Genomic DNA, 17555 nt, shown 5'->3' with positions numbered 1-17555 from the left:
ATACCTGTCTGGAAGGTCCTATGATAATGTTTGTACTGACAGGTGTTCCACTATCACAAGCAAAATCATTATTTCAAGTAGCTTCTGTCTTCCTAATTAGAAGGAAAAAATTTAAAAGAAAAAAATTAAGTATAATTAACAAAGTTAAAATATAAGTGCTGATGAAAAAATTTAATGTTAGAATAATATCATTATAGATTTAATATACGCTATTCAGAGTAGCAGCTGTGTTAGTCTGTATTCGCAAAAAAGAAAAGGAGTACTTGTGGCACCTTAGAGACTAACAAATTTATTTGAGCATAAGCTTTCGTGAGCTACAGCTCACTTCATCGGAATGCATCCGATGAAGTGATCTGTAGCTCACGAAAGCTTATGCTCAAATAAATTTGTTAGTCTCTAAGGTGCCACAAGTACTCCTTTTCTTTTTTGCGAATATACACTATATCATCACTGGTATTAAAGGAACTTGCATGTAAATTCTGCCTAAAGAATAAATGTCCCTCTTTGTTAAAAAAGTGCCTAAAGCAGTAAGTGTGCATGTATCCTTTCTCACGGACTGAATATTGCCGGAGTAAGCTTGATTTAAATATTAAGAAATTGTCACAGGGCAGTTTGCCTCTGTGATTAAAAGTAGGTCCAGCTTCCCTGTGCCAAGGCAGGTGCTCCCAGCTTAGCTAATTAAGGAGGGAAGGGCTGCATCGGGGTTATAAAGGGTCAGAGGGATTGCTGCGAGCGCTTCAGGGAGAGAGGGTCTCCTGCACAGGGAAGCTAATGATCCAACCAGCAGACCAAATTCGGTGATGAATCCTGGTCATGTGCCACCTAAGGCACATTGCGCATACTCTAAGAAGTGGTCCCCAAAGAAGGATGTTGGGGTTGTGGAAGAAGACCCAGCACCTCACTACCTGTTGAGAAAGGGCACACAGATAAACTCCCAATAGATGTGGGCTGAAAAAGGAGAATCAGTAGAAAATATATTTGCAAGGCAAAAAGATTTTCTCTTTTATGTATTATGGATTATGCAAGCTCTCCCTCAGTTTCTATCATTTAAATACATATAGCTTTTACTGCTTCTCTCAAAATAATACTAAATTGCTACATTGTCAAGTTCTCCTTTTCTTTTTGCAAATACAGACTAATACGGCTGCTACTCTGAAAATTGTCAATTGAGTTTCAAGTTTCCCTTATTTGTTTTCTTCTCAAAACTGGTCTTTCCCTATTTCTGTTTTCCTTCCCAGTTGTACACATAAGTATTCTTTTCTCCTCTGTTTCTTTCCTCCTTTTTATGGCCTAGATCTTGCAAACATTAAAAACATGAGTACTACTCTCATGAATAAAATTAAATGTGAATAAATCTTTGCAAGATCAGGGCCTATATTTTTATCTTCAGTGTTATTTTCTGTAATTTTTTTAATTCTGAAATTTGTTGTTTTCCAAGGAGTCTTTCTTTTCAAAAAAGTATTTTGTTTCAATATTCTTCTTTTGTTCTCCTATTATTTGGGAACTCAAAAGTCAACACCTATTGAAGACACACAAGTAAATGAACTGTATCTCTGATGTTCTGTAGAGAGCCCATTACTTTTTTTTTGTTTGTTATTTTGCCTTGATGGGTTGCAATTTTTACTATAGTGATCTGTAAACTTCAGAGAGAGTTGTATAATCTTATACTTATTAACGATACTTCCCTTGGAAAAATAAATATAGCAACTAACAAGTTTAAAAAAAATACTAGAATGTTCTATCTTTTAGAATCATGTAAGTGGTGAAATCTTTCTTTCTTCCAATGAGACTGTGGCGATCTGGAGAATTAACAGCATATTTCAGAACCTTTTAAGTTCCCCTTAACTTGAAACTAGAAAAATGAATTATATATTATATACTGTAGCTAGGTCATTTTTATATATTTAATGTATTTTCCATGTATTTTCTAAAAAAAGTAAGTTCTGAATTTGACTATTTACTGATTGAGAATACAATCTTGCAAACATGTATGCACAGGAAGCCAATAACTATTCATGTGAGGAAAGTTAAACATATGCACAAGTGTCAATGTTTGCAGAATCAGAGATCCAATTTGTAATGCTCCTTCTTTTTATCAGTAGTACTCAAGCAGTGGATTGATATTTATTCACCTAAGTCGAGTTTCATTATTAATCATTATTTTTTACAAAAAGTTAATTAAAACTTTGTCAACACTAATCTTAACAGTTGAAGCAACAACAAAAAAAACCGTTTCTACACACTGGCAGTCTCATATGTAATTCATAACTATCAAAAATTTGTTTTCTCTGCTTAACTTTTAAGACTATTCCTAATGTGATGAAAATTCTGTGCAGTTTTCTTTAAAAGGTTTACAGTGCCATTGTGCATCTTGAAGCCTCATACAGTGAGATAAATTAAAGCAATAACATATTTTTCCAATACTATATAGTTGCAAATCCTTTGTCCTGCAGTACGTAATAAAGGGTTTTCTCCTTGAGTAATGAGGTAAACTGAATTTTTAAGGGTTTTTTGTCTTGCTAGCTGGTGAACTGCACCCCTTAGTCTGTGCCATCGCCAAAACACTGTGCGATATAATGGCTAGTTAGAGGAATCTGATGTAGAAGCAATTTTGGATCAGTATGCACAGAGCAATAGTCTCCCATCTGTGATTTGCTTCTGAGGTGGTCATTCTAAATTCAGAAGACTGTTGTATTGTATTTCCCTCCCAGTTCCTCTCTGTAAGAGACATCCACAGCTACTGAGGCTTGCAGTTAAATTCTCCTAAAAGGAACTTTAACAGTGTTTAAGGGTTTGTTGTGTTGAACGGATGGGAAAGTAGAGGCAGTAGGCCATGATTGCAAAAAAAAATTAAAAATTAAAAAATCCACAAAATTACAGAGTAGTTTCACCGTTAACCTTCTAAAGATACAATATAACAGCTTTCTGAATGTGCATCATTTTTGACTACTAAAAGGACAATATTTTTTCATCTAATAAAAAAATGGCAGTGACCTGTTTCTGTTCAGTACTATATGTAATTACAAATATATTTTCAGATTCTCATCTTATTCATTTACTGTATTAGGACATAATAATTTAAAACTAAACTTTAGTTTGACCCAGAATGTGTGTTCTGTTTTCATATGATTTTTCAATACATTTTGCAGTTTTATGTGACCTTTTAAAAATAATATAAAACTTTTTTTCTCAGTTAACAAGTTAACTCCTAGATTGTGTATAGTGCATCAACTGCTTCTTTAGTCTGCTATCATGCTGCAAAAATATTAATGAACAGTATAATTAAAGCTGGTTTACAATTCAAAACTGATGTCTAATGGCAAAAATAAAATATAATATTAATATCAATGTTAGACTCACTGCAAAATGTTTTCTACATTTTGACAAATTCAGAATTTAGCAAACCAAAATTTTGTCACTTCAGATTTGTGGTCCATCAGAGTTCAGTTTCAAACACTACTTGTTAATTTCAGACCAACCTGTGGAGGGGGGACTCCCAAAATATCAAAAATGTGTGATTTGCAGTTAATGGGAATTTTGCCAGGACTGTGGAATCAGACACACAGATTCTTGTCATAGTATTTATTAGCATAATATTCCGCAACTTAAATTTTGTGTTTCTTATTTTAAAGATTTTATTATATATATACACACACACACACACTAGCAGTTATGTTTTTATGTTCGTTCAATACTGTAATCCTGTTTTATAGTTCTGTAATCTGTTGTGCACATATAGGGCTCAGTTTTTCACATCCTTTATTAATTTACTGAGTAGCAGTAGCCAACATTTATATAACTGAAAAATATGTAGGTTGGTTACATTAAAAGTAATCTGTACATTTTTATAAAACCTAAGTCTATTGTAACAGCATTAGAAATATGTGTTTGAATGCTCCTCTCTGCTGGGGTTACTTGAGGGATTATCCACATAGTTCTGTGGTTAGAAAACATACATTACCTATTCTTACAGTTTTCTGAAGTGAACTAAAAGTTAAAGAAACCAAAAGGCAACCCAGTTCATCAACCATTCTATTGGTTTTTATGTTGAACTCAGTAAAATGAGGTAGTTGCACAAACAACAAGATACATCATGCTGTAAACTAGCAAAATGTATTAATTTAAATTTAGTTTTTACTTTATTTCTTCTAAATTATTGCAGACAATTTTATTATTTCCCCCTCCCCCTTATTTAAATGAGATCAAATGCCAGAGATATAGTAGTAAACTACATTTATTAAATTATTTCCATGTACAGTACTATTTTAATGTTACTAAATAAAAGTGATTCTTTTTCTTCAGAATCAGTAAAGCAGAATAAAATTCAGAATTTTTGAAATAGCATCTCTTTTTTTATCCCTCATAGCAGTTAACATATTTGTTTTAACATTGATGCTCAAACAAAATAGAAGTGAAATTTTAACAAATTTATATATTAGTGGATGTGTGCATTACATTAGTATGTTTTCAAAGTATTTTATCCATTTCAGCTGTCTTTTTAATTCTAATAATATTCAGACTGCAATGCCTGAGAGTGAGGCTCATTGTAATCTTTCTTGAACTGTCTGTCACTTAAACATGAGATGGATTTTTAAAAATTATTTGAAGTATAACTGACTATCCAAATTTAAGAAAAAAACCACAATTTAAATGATTAATTCATATAATTGAATGGACGGTATAATGAGGAAAGACATAAAAACAGTCTAATTTAAATGCTTAAGAAAATATTGATATGCTTTAATGGAATATTATCAGAAAGTTAATTAAAAATTCATTATATTAGCATCTTACAGTTTTTCCCAAAATACCAAAATGAAGGTCAGTTAAATGGTTGCACCATGCCCCAGTACAAAGGGGCTATGGAAACAATTTTGTCTCACTGTATTGCACCTCTGTCTTGTAGCATTTTTTCAAGGTCTTGATCCTGTGAACTCTTATGCATGTATGTAATCCTATTATTTGTAAGTGTTTGCAGACTTGAGGCCTTAGATTGAAATAATTTCGGGGTAGGAACCCTGTCTTTTGCTATTTCTTGTGCAGGCTGGAACATGCTGTCGGCATAATCATCAACAATATTATTATAAAAACATCTGGCTCTTTATCAGCTTGCCTCAAAACAGTGGCGGAAACCGAAATATTTGCTATGATATCTAATCAAGTTAGAGAACTTGATAGCCTTAGTTCTGCATTTCTTTATTTTTGTGGAGTTGCTTTATGTCTGACTCTTAACTATATTTGATCATATTTTCCCTATGATGAAATACTCTCTGGTTAAAAAAATCTGTTGCCATCACAGTAAACTATAGAACTCTTCCAGGATCTAGCTGCAGAATAGTGTAGAAGCTGTGTTGCTATTGCTGAAGAGGACATAATTCATTTAATAAGAAAGCTGAAAGGCTTTGTGCTTCCAGTAATAAAAATGACATTAAGGACCTACTTTGGTCAGCCTTAAAGATTTAAAGAGTTTGCCTTAAAAAAAAAATATGTTCAAAGTAGCTTTTAATTTATGTATTTAAGTTCCTCATAAGTCAAGTGGAATGATTCTACCTTTTGAAATGTCAAGGTTCTTTTTAACCTAGCTTAGCTAACGACATTACTTGATTTGCAATTCTCTTTCATTCGGTGTCATATTGTTGCTTATTTATTAACTGTACATGTTGAACCACATTACTTCTAATTACAAAATGCCAAAAGCTTAATAAAAGATATCCATAAATATGTAAGCACAGGGTCTTAATAGAACAAACAAACAAAAAACAATCTTGCAGTAGGGGACATCTGAAAGTGAATAAAGTAAAGGAAATAAATAAAGTCCTAAAAGACCCAAGTGCTTGATTTATGAAAGACAACAAATTATACATAGCCTGACCATTTTGAAATCCAGATTGTGGATTTTAATTTTATTTTTTAAATCTTTTTATAACAGATAACTGTAATAAATCCATAGCCCTCAATTATTTACATTTTTACAAGAAAAAGGTTTTGAGCTTGTCTGAAATTTTGTGCTAGACATAGTAACTGATTATTATTCCCTTTCCATTTTTTTCATTAGCCTGAAGTCATCAATATTCTTTACATATGGTCATGTTCCCACATAATATGTAGTACATGTTATGCAGCGAAGCAACTCTCTCTTATGCCCATGTTTGAAAATGCATGTTTATTAAATATGATGCAGCTGAGCTCCTCCATCAAGCTTAAACATGTAACTCTATCGGATTAGCTCAGGGTTTAGACTGCACTCCTATGTCTATATGTCCCAGTTAACTACAAAATAAGGATTCCACTCTGCCATGGGATGGGACATTAGTTTTGTTTAAATGAGTAAAGGAATACCCTCATTTTCTTCAGTGGGGGAAATTCTTAGTTATCACTAGTGTAAAACAGACAGCGCTATAACATAATAAAGGGAAAGTACAAAGAAAATAGTACCAACGATGAGTGGGGTACTCAGGCCTTGTTTTGGGTGGGGGGAGGGAATTAAGCCTGAAGTGAACAGGAGTGTTTGTGATTATCAGGTGAGGCTCATCATCTTTATGATGAATCCAAACAGAAGGCTTAACAATTATTTTATATAAATATAATGGAATATCTTATATTATTTTATTTGTATGATCAGAACCTCTAGGAGCCCCAGTCATAGACCAGGACCCTTTTGGGCTGAGCACCATATAAACAGAAGAAAGAGATAATCCCTGCCCTGAAGAGCATACAGTCTAAATTTGAAACATGATTAGTCTTTTCATTTCTGTGAAAACCCTTTAATGATGTATTCATGCGTACAGAAATTGTGAGCAATGTCTAATTTTGCACATTTGTGAAAGAAACAGCTCATCCCAGTATTTTTGATGTTTTCTGTAACATTTGCATAATATCTTCCAAAACTAATAACTTCCAAGGAATACTGTGAATGCTTAAATTTGCCCACTAATGTAGGGGGAAAAGATTGATATTAGAATTGTTCTGTGTTTAAAAAACAAAAAATAAAAAACAGCTTGCACAGGTGTATACTTAGTGCTCAATGTACACATTCTCCAAACAGAGGTCAATACTTCTTCCGGTGCTGCCTGTTCACAAAGTGTCATGAATTCAGTGGTCTCGTGTTCCAGGCTTGGGGAACCTAGAGCAGAAAGTGCAGTTTTTCTTTCCTGTAAATTATATTTCTTGAAGATGCTCTTCCACTTTGGGGTGCACCACAAAATAGCTGACACTGAAGGTGTGAACATTTTTTCAATTGTCTTGTATATATTACCAATTTTTTTTTTAATTTTAGTAAGCACTCAGGAGATGGGAATATTAGGAGTGAAAACAATGCTTTTTATCAATAGTATGAGCACTCAGCTTGTTCCCAATGGGGTCAGGCTTTGGCACGTGTCTAGCTCATACTGTGATTGCTCAGAGGCTTAATGCCAGTATTAGCGTAGTCATTCCTTCCCAGCATTACATCATCTCATGAACCATAATCGTGGTACCTTTCCTAACAGTGTCTCTCACAGAAACACAATTTGCAGGCAAAACAAAAATTAGGTCTTTTGCTAATTTGAAATGAGGCTGAAATTCAGACATTTGGAAATTAATAAATGTTAATAAAATGATAAAAATTAAATGTTCTTTAAGAACTTTCTATTTTATTTTTTTTATATTTTCAGACCTTTAATAGTCAGTTTGTCCTTTTCATTTTTTGCATATTTTTGTAATGTATCATTTTAATTTTTTCTGAATGATATGAAAATAAGTGATTTTTCTCTATTTCCTTTTAGCTCTTCTGTTTATCTAGGGAGAAACAAACATCTTTTAAATTACTTGTATATGCCCTGTTGTGAGTAATTGCATAAAGACAAACTAAAGACACATTGACACTACTGCCTGCTGCTTTGTTTTAACTCACTGGAACAATGAAAAACTAAGAACTGCTTTAATTGGCTACATATTAATGCTGGCCATATTCAACATTAGAGGGATAATTTCTATATTCCAAGGCAAATCTGTGCACAACCCACTTCCACAGACAATTGTGCCATATTGAAAGATCAAGTTATAACATATTAGTGCCCTGAATTGATCATAACAAATTTTGGTTTTGCTTGTGTAGACAATACCAAACCATGCTATAGAAAGGCCTAACTGTAACCAGAGTCTGTGCCAGCTTCTGCTAGCAAAGAACCCATCAACTGGCCCCTAGCAACAAAATGTTTAAAGTCTGCTGAATGGAGCCCCAGTGATAGACAAAACCTCTCCAGCGAGGGGACCATTGTAGCCTGAAAAATGAGTGATACTGACTGAAGGAAGGGCAAGGGTTGAGTAATCAGTGAATGCACTGATGCAACATATCCTTGAGGCACCCTCTGCCTCGGAGGTTTCTGTGAAGCTTTCCGTATGTTCTGGCTTCCTTTTGCCCCTCAGGGCTACTGCCCCAGTACTCCCTCAAAGCAGCAGTTTGCACCTCTTTGGGCTAGTGAGTATGAAGGAGGTAGTGGAGGGAAACCTTTCCAGTTAATCTATAATTACTTTTCTTCTAAAGAAGTTAACTTTGTCATATTGATCAACTTGCTTATTTTCCTAGATTGATGTTCAAGGGGGACCTAAAGCAGTGTGAAAAGTTTGGAGTATGTTACCACTCATACAACCTCCTTTCTGCTTCAGACTCTGAAAATAATACCTACATCTTTCATTGAGATAAAAGATAGTAGCCATTGATTTTACTAGGAGCTACGGAAAGATCTCCATTGTCTCTCTTTGATGATATATGGACAACTGGACTCTCTGTTCTACCTAGACAAGGCCCATCAGTTTTGCAGTAAACAGATCTTACCCTTCCTTCCATGCCATGTTATTGCACCTTGTCAGGGGGAAAATTAACAGACCACTCTGTTCAAATGCTGTTAGGAGAATAAAAACTAACAACCTCTTTAATCAATAAATGCACAAGTGCATTTTGAAATTAATGGAGACTCCAAACTGGGATCACACTCCTCACAATGGTGTGTTTTCCCTTTGCAATTCATTTTCTTTCCATACTTGTTTATGATTTATGGCCATAGGAATGCACAGGCAACTAAGACTTCAGTTTGCTTGTTCCAACAAGAAGCTATGGCTGTCTCAATTTGTGGCTTGTGTTGGAGTTCTCGCTCTCTCAAGCAGGGTTAAAGTGTGGGAAATAGAGGAAAATGCAGCTTCCTAACCTCCTAAGTTGGTGCTGTGAGAGCTCCCTCTTCTGTTTCAGACCACTTTAAACACTGATTTCAGTAAATTAAAATTATTGTTGTTGCTGCTCTGCTTTTGTTTGTTCCATTTGAGACTGGTAAGCCAGGGGTTTCTTATTCTTATCCTCTTGTTTTTAGTGTGTCTGACTCTCACTTGTATGTTTTTTCCTTGCCTGGGCTCAATTGGAAGGTGTGGTTTGCTAGTAACCTGATCAGTGGTCTCTTATGACAGGGTAGTGGGAAGAGAGGATCAGGGCCTTTCAGCTCTGGTCACCTAGTTTTGCAAATATGCAATCAACAGCTAGCATTTTCAACAAACGTGGACAATGGGAATCCAGTGGACATAATGTACTTAGATTTCCAGAAAGCCTTTGACAAGGTCCTTCACCAAAGGCTCTTATGTAAATTAAGTTGTCATGGGATAAGAGAAAAGATCCTTTCTTGGATTGAGAACTGGTTAAAAGACAGGGAACAAAGGGTAGGAATAAATGGTAAATTTTCAGAATGGAGAGGGGTAACTAGTGGTGTTCCCCCAGGGTCAGTCCTAGGGCCAATCCTATTCAAGTTATTCATAAATGATCTGGAGAAAGGGGTAACAGTGAGGTGGCAAAGTTTGCCAGATGCTACTAAACTGCTCAAGATAGTTAAGACCAAAGCAGACTGTGAATAACTTCAAAAAAGATCTCACAAAACTAAGTGCTTGGGCAACAAAATGGCAAATGAAATTTAATGTGGATAAATGTAAAGTAATGCACATTGGAAAAAATAACCCCAACTATACATACAATTTGATGGGGGCTAATTTAGCTACAGTTAATCAGGAGAAAGATTTTGGAGTCATCGTGGATAGTTCTCTGAAGACGTCCACGCAGCGTCCAGTGGCAGGCAAAAAAGCAAACAGGATGTTAGGAATCATTAAGAAATGGATAGAGAATAAGACAGAGAATATCTTATTGCCCTTATATAAATCCATAGTACGCTCACATCTTGAATACTGCGTACAGATGTGGTCCCCTCATCTCAAAAAAGATATACTGGCATTAGAAAAGGTTCAGAAATGGGCAACTAAAATGATTAGGGGTTTGGAATAGGTCCCATATGAGGAGAGATTAAAGAGGCTAGGACTTTTCATCTTGGAAAAGAGGAGACTAAGGGGGATATGATAAAGGTATATAAAATCAAGAAGTGGTGTGGAGAAAGTGAATAAGGAAAAGTTATTTACTTGTTCCCATAATATAAGAACTAGAGGCCACCAAATGAAATTAAAGGGCAGCAGGTTTAAAATAAATAAAAGGAAGTTCTTCTTCACACAGTGCACAGTCAACCTGTGGAACTCCTTGCCTGAGGAGGTTGTGAAGGCTAGGACTATAACAGGGTTTAAAAGAAAACTGGATAAATTCATGGAGGGTAAGTCCATTAATGGCTATTAGCCAGGATGGGTAAGGAATGGTGTCCCTAGCCTCTGTTTGTCAGAGGGTGGGGATGGATGGCAGAAGAGAGATCACTTGATCATTACCTGTTAGGTTCACTCTCTCTGGGGCAGCTGGCATTGACCACTGTTGGTAGACAGGATACTGGGCTGGATGGACCTTTGGTCTGACCCAGTATGGCCATTCTTATATTCAGGACAAGCTAAGCGTAGTCTATGTAGCAACTTTAGAGGCCTGCAAACTTAGTAGCAGCTGAAAGAAGGTTTTATTTGATTTTAAGAGGGAGATTAAAGTTTGCAAGCTCTTGGCCAGTCAGATACTTCAAAGACAATTATTTCTGCCAGAAAGACAAGCAATAGTTTAATTTGCTAACTATAACAGAGTAGGCTTTGGGATAAAATAAGTACAATTTGATTACTTGCTACTGATACAAAAGACAATTTGATTTGATTTTAAGATGAAGAAGGCCTCTAATGGTTGGGAGATGGCTTTTATGAGTGAAATTCCCTCTCTCTGATACTTAGCTACAGCCTTACAATTGAAAACTTAGCTGCTTGTGCCAAGGCAAGGAAGTATAATTTATAAATCAATCCTTGAATTGTATACTAATTTAAAAAATGTATATGCAAACTTTACAGACGCAGACTTGGTTGATTAAAAAAATAGAAAGAAATGTCTGGATTACATGAAACCATCCCATTGGGTTTAAGCATTAAAAAACAAGGTAGATAAAAATAAATTAAAAACAGATTTTTTTATTTAATTAAATACAGGTATATGTTAAAAAAATCTATGTAAAATTACATTTAAAATTGACAACCTATGTTAAAGCCTAAACTACTTACAGTCTATTAAAATAATTTAAATTAAATAAAAAAATAGTATAAACTATTACTGCCAAGTTTTAAAGAAAGTCAAAGTACCAGGAAGTCACTGACTAAGCACCTGGAATCAGCATTTTTTGAAGTGCTAAACCATGATTTGACAGCAGTAGTCTTTTTGGCAGGTTCAGATAAGTATTTTCTTCATTTCAGTTTATTCAACTAGTTCAGTTCAATGACTAGTTCGTTCAAAGTTTACTGCTCTTTCTCTTCCAAACTGGTGAAATAAAAAGACCAGGCATGAGAAAATGAGATCTACTGGTTCTAAACCCTGAAGGACTGATGACCAGAAACAAGCAGTTCAATTCATTCAGTACAGATAATACTTTCTTTGTTTAATAAACCAGTTAGCTTTTAAATGCAAAAAAATATTTGGATATATAATGGAAGAGTCATTGGTCCAGAGAGAGAGCAGAATAAATATAAGAGTGACTCTGTAGCCTGGTGGTTAAAACTTCCACCTGGGAGGTGGTAGACCCCAGGACCCAGTCCCTGTGCCCCAAAGCCTTTTAAAGTATTTATCCACAGTGGAATAGCTTCAACAGGAGAGGCTGAGGGAGATTCCAGTTCGATCTTTTCTTGCCCTCAGGTGGAGCAAGGAGTTGAACCAGGAGTCTCCATATCCATGGTGAATACCAAAACACTAGGCTAAAAGTTATGAGGGAGCCTCTCCTCTGCAGCCTCTTGCAGAAAAACATTGTAAGGTGCCTAACTCCAAGAGACGGTTTTTATTTTTTTAAAAAAAGGATCCCTGTCTTTCTCTGTGATTGTATAAGGATCCTAGGCACCAAACTCAGGCTTTGTGAATCCTAGGGATTTTCTAGGCACCTTAGCATTGCCAAACCTAAGTTTCCTTTCGACTCTAGCCCCCTTTGTTTACCCTACACTTAATTTAAGGTTGTTTGTTGTTTATACCCACCCATAACTTATGAACTGATCCTGTAAGCCCTTCCTCCCTGAGTAACCCATACAAGTAGGATGACTAAACTAAGGCCCTTCGTGTTCTCGTTTTTGTTTATTTTTTTTGTTATTTTCCCCGGGATTATTCAATGTTTATTTCAAAAATTAAAAATCAGGTGAAAATGAGTGTATAAAGTTACATCACAGTTTTCCGTGAAAATATCAGGGTTAATATTGTAGGCATAGAAGGACAGAAAAACAAAACAACAAATAGAGAAAAGTAAAAGTTTGCTTATGAAACCATTGTCTTTAATCCCCATTGAAAAAGTAAAGCACCTTTTTAAAACAAAAAGTTTACTGTTGGTGACTTGCACATACTCTTGACAAAAGGGTCTTCATTCTGAATTTCAGAAGTCGGGGCTAGCTCAGGCTTGCAGCATTTTTTTCACAGTGTCTTTCCCAAGGCTCATTCTCCTGCAGACTTGGTCACATCCCTGGGCTCAGCTACTCACAGGGGCTATCAGAGGGGCAGTGGTTGAGGGGAGGTTTTGCCTAGCAGAAAGAGCAGGTGCCTCAAGGATCCCCAAAATCATCATCTTTCCTTTCACAGGCATGGGACATGGATTGGCAGCAGATCCCAGTCACTGAGGCTATGTCTACACTGTGCTTCAGTTCAGTATGAATTTCATTGTGCTCCAAAGTGCTGCACTGTACATGCCCCGTGTGGATGCTGCTGGTGCAATCTAAAAGTACCTAATTCATGTTAACATAATACTCGTCAAATGCAAACTAGGTCCTTTTTAGGCTGCACCACCAGCATCCACATGGGGCAGTTACAGCACAGAACTTTGGTTCATGCTGCATTTTCACACTATGTAGTCTGAACTGTGGGGCCATGTAGACAAGCCCTGAGACACAGACCCGCCAGCAGCAGAGAGGCTGCCACTACCCTCCTCCCCACACCCTCCGCTCCTCAGGGTCACAGAGGGGGATTGGAGCGACCTGTTCATTGGGGGCAGGAGGGGTCTCTGGTGAGTGAAGCAGACAGGGTCTGTGCCCTGGGGCTCTTCTCGAGGCAGTGACTCATCTCTAAGCCTACTTGCTCTCAGGGAGCTATCATGGAAGGAAAGGGCAGCCACCAGCCAGCAGTTGCCCTTCCCTGCACAGGCACAATGTGCTGTCCACTGGGGAGTCTGTGAGCGAGGAGCTGGAGCAGGGGAATTGGGTATGTACAAAAGGTTGAAATAAAAAAAAATTGAAATACTGGATTTTTAAAAACCTGGGATTTTTCTGAGATTTTGGTAAAACAATGAAGTGCATCATTGAGCTCATTGAGCCATTTGCTCATTGAACCATTAACATTTTTTAAAGCTGTACATAAAATTGAAAAAAGGAACAAAAGTCTTGAAGTCATCGTGGATAGATCTGTGATAACATCTGCTCACTGTGCAGTGGCAGTCAAAAAAGCTAACAAAATGTTTGGAACAATTAAGAAAGGGATAGATAATAGAAAATATCATAATGACACTATAGAAATCCATGGTATACCCACACCTTGAATACTGCATACCGTTCTGGTTGCCCCATCTTCAAAAAAGATTTTTATTAGATTTTATTAGAATAAGAAAAAGTACAGAGAAGGGCAACACAAATGATTAGGTTTCAGAGTAGCAGCCATGTTAGTCTGTATTTGTAAAAAGAAAAGGAGTACTTGTGGACCTTAGAGACTAACAAATTTATTTGAGCATAAGCTTTCGGAGCTACATCGGATGCCAATGAAGTGAGCTGTAGCTCACGAAAGCTTATGCTCAAATAAATGTTTGTTAGTCTCTAAGGTGCCACAAGTACTCCTTTTCTTTTTACAAATGATTAGGAATATGAACAGCTTCCGCACGAGGAGAGATTAGAAAGACTGGGGCTCTTCAGCTTGGAAAAGAGATGACTGAGGGGAGATATGGTAGAGGTCTATAAACCATGAATGGTGAGGAAAAGGTTTCAGAGTAGCAGCCATGTTAGTCTGTATCCGCAAAAAGAAAAGGAGTACCTGTGGCACCTTAGAGACTAACAAATTTATTTGAGCATAAGCTTTCGTGAGCTACATCGGATGCCAATGAAGTGAGCTGTAGCTCACGGAAAGCTTATGCTCAAAATAAATTTGTTAGTCTCTAAGGTGCCACAAGTACTCCTTTCTTTTTACAAATGATTAGGAATATGGAACAGCTTCCGCACGAGGAGAGATTAGAAAGACTGGGGCTCTTCAGCTTGGAAAAGAGATGACTGAGGGCAGATATGGTAGAGGTCTATAAACCAGAATGGCTGAGGAGAAAGGTTTCAGAGTAGCAGCCATGTTAGTCTGTATCCGCAAAAAGAAAAGGAGTACCTGTGGCACCTTAGAGACTAACAAATTTATTTGAGCATAAGCTTTTGTGAGCTATAGTTCACTTCATCAGAGAAAGTAATTAAGGAAGTGTTGTTTACCTCTTCACATAACTTCACCCAGTGAAATTAATAGGCACAAATTTGAAACAAAGAGAAGAAAGTAATTTTTCATACAACACACAGTCAAGCTGTGGAACTCATTCCCAGGGGATGTTGTAAAGTCCAAAAATAAAACTGAGTTTAAAAATAATTAGATAAGTTCATGGAGGATAAGTCCATCAATGGCTATTAGCCAAGATGGTCAGGGATACAACCTCATACTCTGGTTGTCCCTCTGACTGCTAGAAGCTGAGACTCGATGACAGGGGGTGGATCACTCAATAAACTACCTTGTTCTTGTTCCCCCTGAGGCATCTGGTACTGGCCACTACTGGAAGTCAGGTTACTGGGCTAGATGTACCATTGGTCTGATCCAGTATGGCCATTCTTTATGTTAGAGCAATTCTATATTATTAGCTTAAATGGATTACTTCTTTTAAAATGCAAACACTAATTAGACATTTTAAAGGGAAAATGAAGAGTGAAAATTTAAAAGAAAAAGGAAATAAATGAATAAAAGTCTGTGGAAAGTTCACAATTTAAATGTGATGTCCTGTATGGGTGATGCACTGAAAGCTGCTTGGCTAGCTAGATCCATGGACAGAGGATTTCTTCGGCTTTGAGAAGATGTGAAAAATCAGAGGAGAAACTCTCTATATATTGAAACGAGCCTAGCAAACAATTCTTCAGTGGGCTGATGAGGCACCAGGGAGGCAATTTCTTCTGCACTCCTCTGGACCCAGGTAAACCTCTGTGAAATCACTTAGAAAGAAAATCCACAGGAAAAGTGGCAATGCGCGCAAGGCATCATCTGCTTTAGACTCCAAATTAGATAAACGGCCTGTTTAAAAGGAAGACCGGACTGATTGTGGGTTGCATGATCATGCAGAAGTCAGTGCAAACTAATGGAAGAAGGTTTTCACATTAATCAAAGAAAGAGAAACGTCACTGCAGTAGAACTGGAAAATGTGGGAAACAAATGGCAGACACAAATTGTGCAGCTGGCAAGTCTGTTGGAAGGCAACAAATGAGAAACACCCTGTTTGCTTTGTTGAAAATGGCTCCCTGAAGTTTTGATTTTGGCTATCATAGATGACTAGTTTATTTGGAGAAAGCTTATCAAATCCCTCTCAGGCAGCAAAATAACTCTTTATCAGAAGCAAGCCTGGTAATTTTTAGAACACCCTATAAAAAAGGAATAGACAGTTTTCATGGCAAGAAAAGAAACGTAGTGTTTTGTATAAAAACAGGATTTCCCTAGACCAATGTGTCAGCCCAACAACCCAGGCAAAACAGCAGGAGCTGATTCCACTTAAGCATTTCTATATGTTACTGGAAACAGAGGACTCTCTGTTATATCCTGCAAAGCTATGCATTAATGATGAGGATAAAACCCTTTGGGAGACAGACTTTTAACAAAATTAGCTATGGAATCAACACTTGTAGATTGTGTGTTTGGAAGATAAAATAGCATTAGATGGCAGTAGCTGAAAAACCCTAATAATCGTGTTTTGCTGGATCTTTATCCTCACTTTGAAGCCCCCAATCTCCCCTGACATGAGAATCCTGCCCTATTTGAATGGTGGTTGTCTATATCAAGCAGAGCGTTTTATTGTTACTAGGCTTCTCTTTAGCCAATCAGCAGCATGCTGGTTGGGGAAGGGATTGAAATTTACCTTTTTTGTTGGCGCTAGCCCCAGCTCAGTTTACCCCACCTCTACCCTTCTCCCTTTCTGGTAGTGGAAGGCAATCTTTGGATTTGCAAGGACTAAAGGTAGGAAAGGCAGGAGAGTACCACACCTACATAAGGAGAGAGCTTCTACCACACAATCAGAGAGGGGAGGGGATATCTTGGTGGAGGTAAGAGGAGCATTAAAAACAAGGGGAAGAAGGAGAGAAGCAGGAAGAATGAATGACTGGAGAGGAGTAGAAGAATTGGAATAAATAAAATTTGAATTGCAAGCTCTTCCTTTCTCCCATTCTCCCAGTTTTTAAATCCCATCCCTCTCCTTTACAAGCTGTTCATTTGGGGAGATTGACTTCAAAATTCCCTGCCACCATTCTTCCATTTTCCTCCCCCCCCAAAAAAAATTTTTTTAAAAAGAAGTAACAAATTGAAGTTCCAGTTTTTGGATTACGTTTATCATATATATAACTTGTAAAGAAGAAAATGTCTAGGCCAATTATATTAGTACTTTCCATGTGCATAGCACCATCCATTGGAGGATCTCAAAGTTCTTTATCAACATTAATAAACTTGTCTTAACAAGTTCATAACATGACAGTGAGGTAGGCAAGTATAAATCACTTAAGTTTTCAGATGAGGAATAGAGAGGGTAACTGGCTTACCCAAGATGACACTGCAGATCAGAAATAAATGTCTCCAAATTCCAAACTCTGTTCTTAACTAAAAATACCTTCTGTTTGGGCTTCAAGGGTTACAAGACATTTTTAAAACAGTGCTTTAAGTCCCTGTGCAGCTGTTACCATGCTATTACAGTGTGTAATTATCATATTGCTTGTTAGATTTACCTATGATTCATTTGCATGGACCATAAAGACAGACTGACTTTCACAATGTAACAAGTAGTTTTTACATCATTTCTGATCCTTGCTTCCATATCTCTTATATCCTTTCAAATTAAGACACCTATGGCCCA

The 17555-nt window shown here is 36.7% G+C and overlaps 1 protein-coding gene across 8 annotated transcripts in view; it reads left to right on the top strand.

The window, feature by feature from the left end:
* The window catches only part of FBXL17 (F-box and leucine rich repeat protein 17), a 478686-nt gene that overhangs the window by 328018 nt on the left and 133113 nt on the right, over positions 1 to 17555 (top strand). Inside the window, exon 8 of one of the 8 annotated variants that reach the window (XM_038401591.2) lies at positions 6623 to 7008. The exons of the other annotated variants lie outside the window; for them this stretch is intronic. Coding sequence (XP_038257519.1) covers positions 6623 to 6678 — 56 coding nt within the window. The 3' untranslated portion in view covers positions 6679 to 7008. Of the gene's footprint in view, positions 1 to 6622; positions 7009 to 17555 lie in introns of those variants that run through there. 8 annotated transcript variants of the gene reach the window in all.

This window comes from Dermochelys coriacea, chromosome 5 (assembly GCF_009764565.3).
Source record: "Dermochelys coriacea isolate rDerCor1 chromosome 5, rDerCor1.pri.v4, whole genome shotgun sequence".
Classification (NCBI taxonomy): Eukaryota; Metazoa; Chordata; order Testudines; family Dermochelyidae; genus Dermochelys; species Dermochelys coriacea.
Note: the sequence above shows the minus strand (reverse complement) of the source record. Positions and strands in the feature narration are given on the sequence as shown.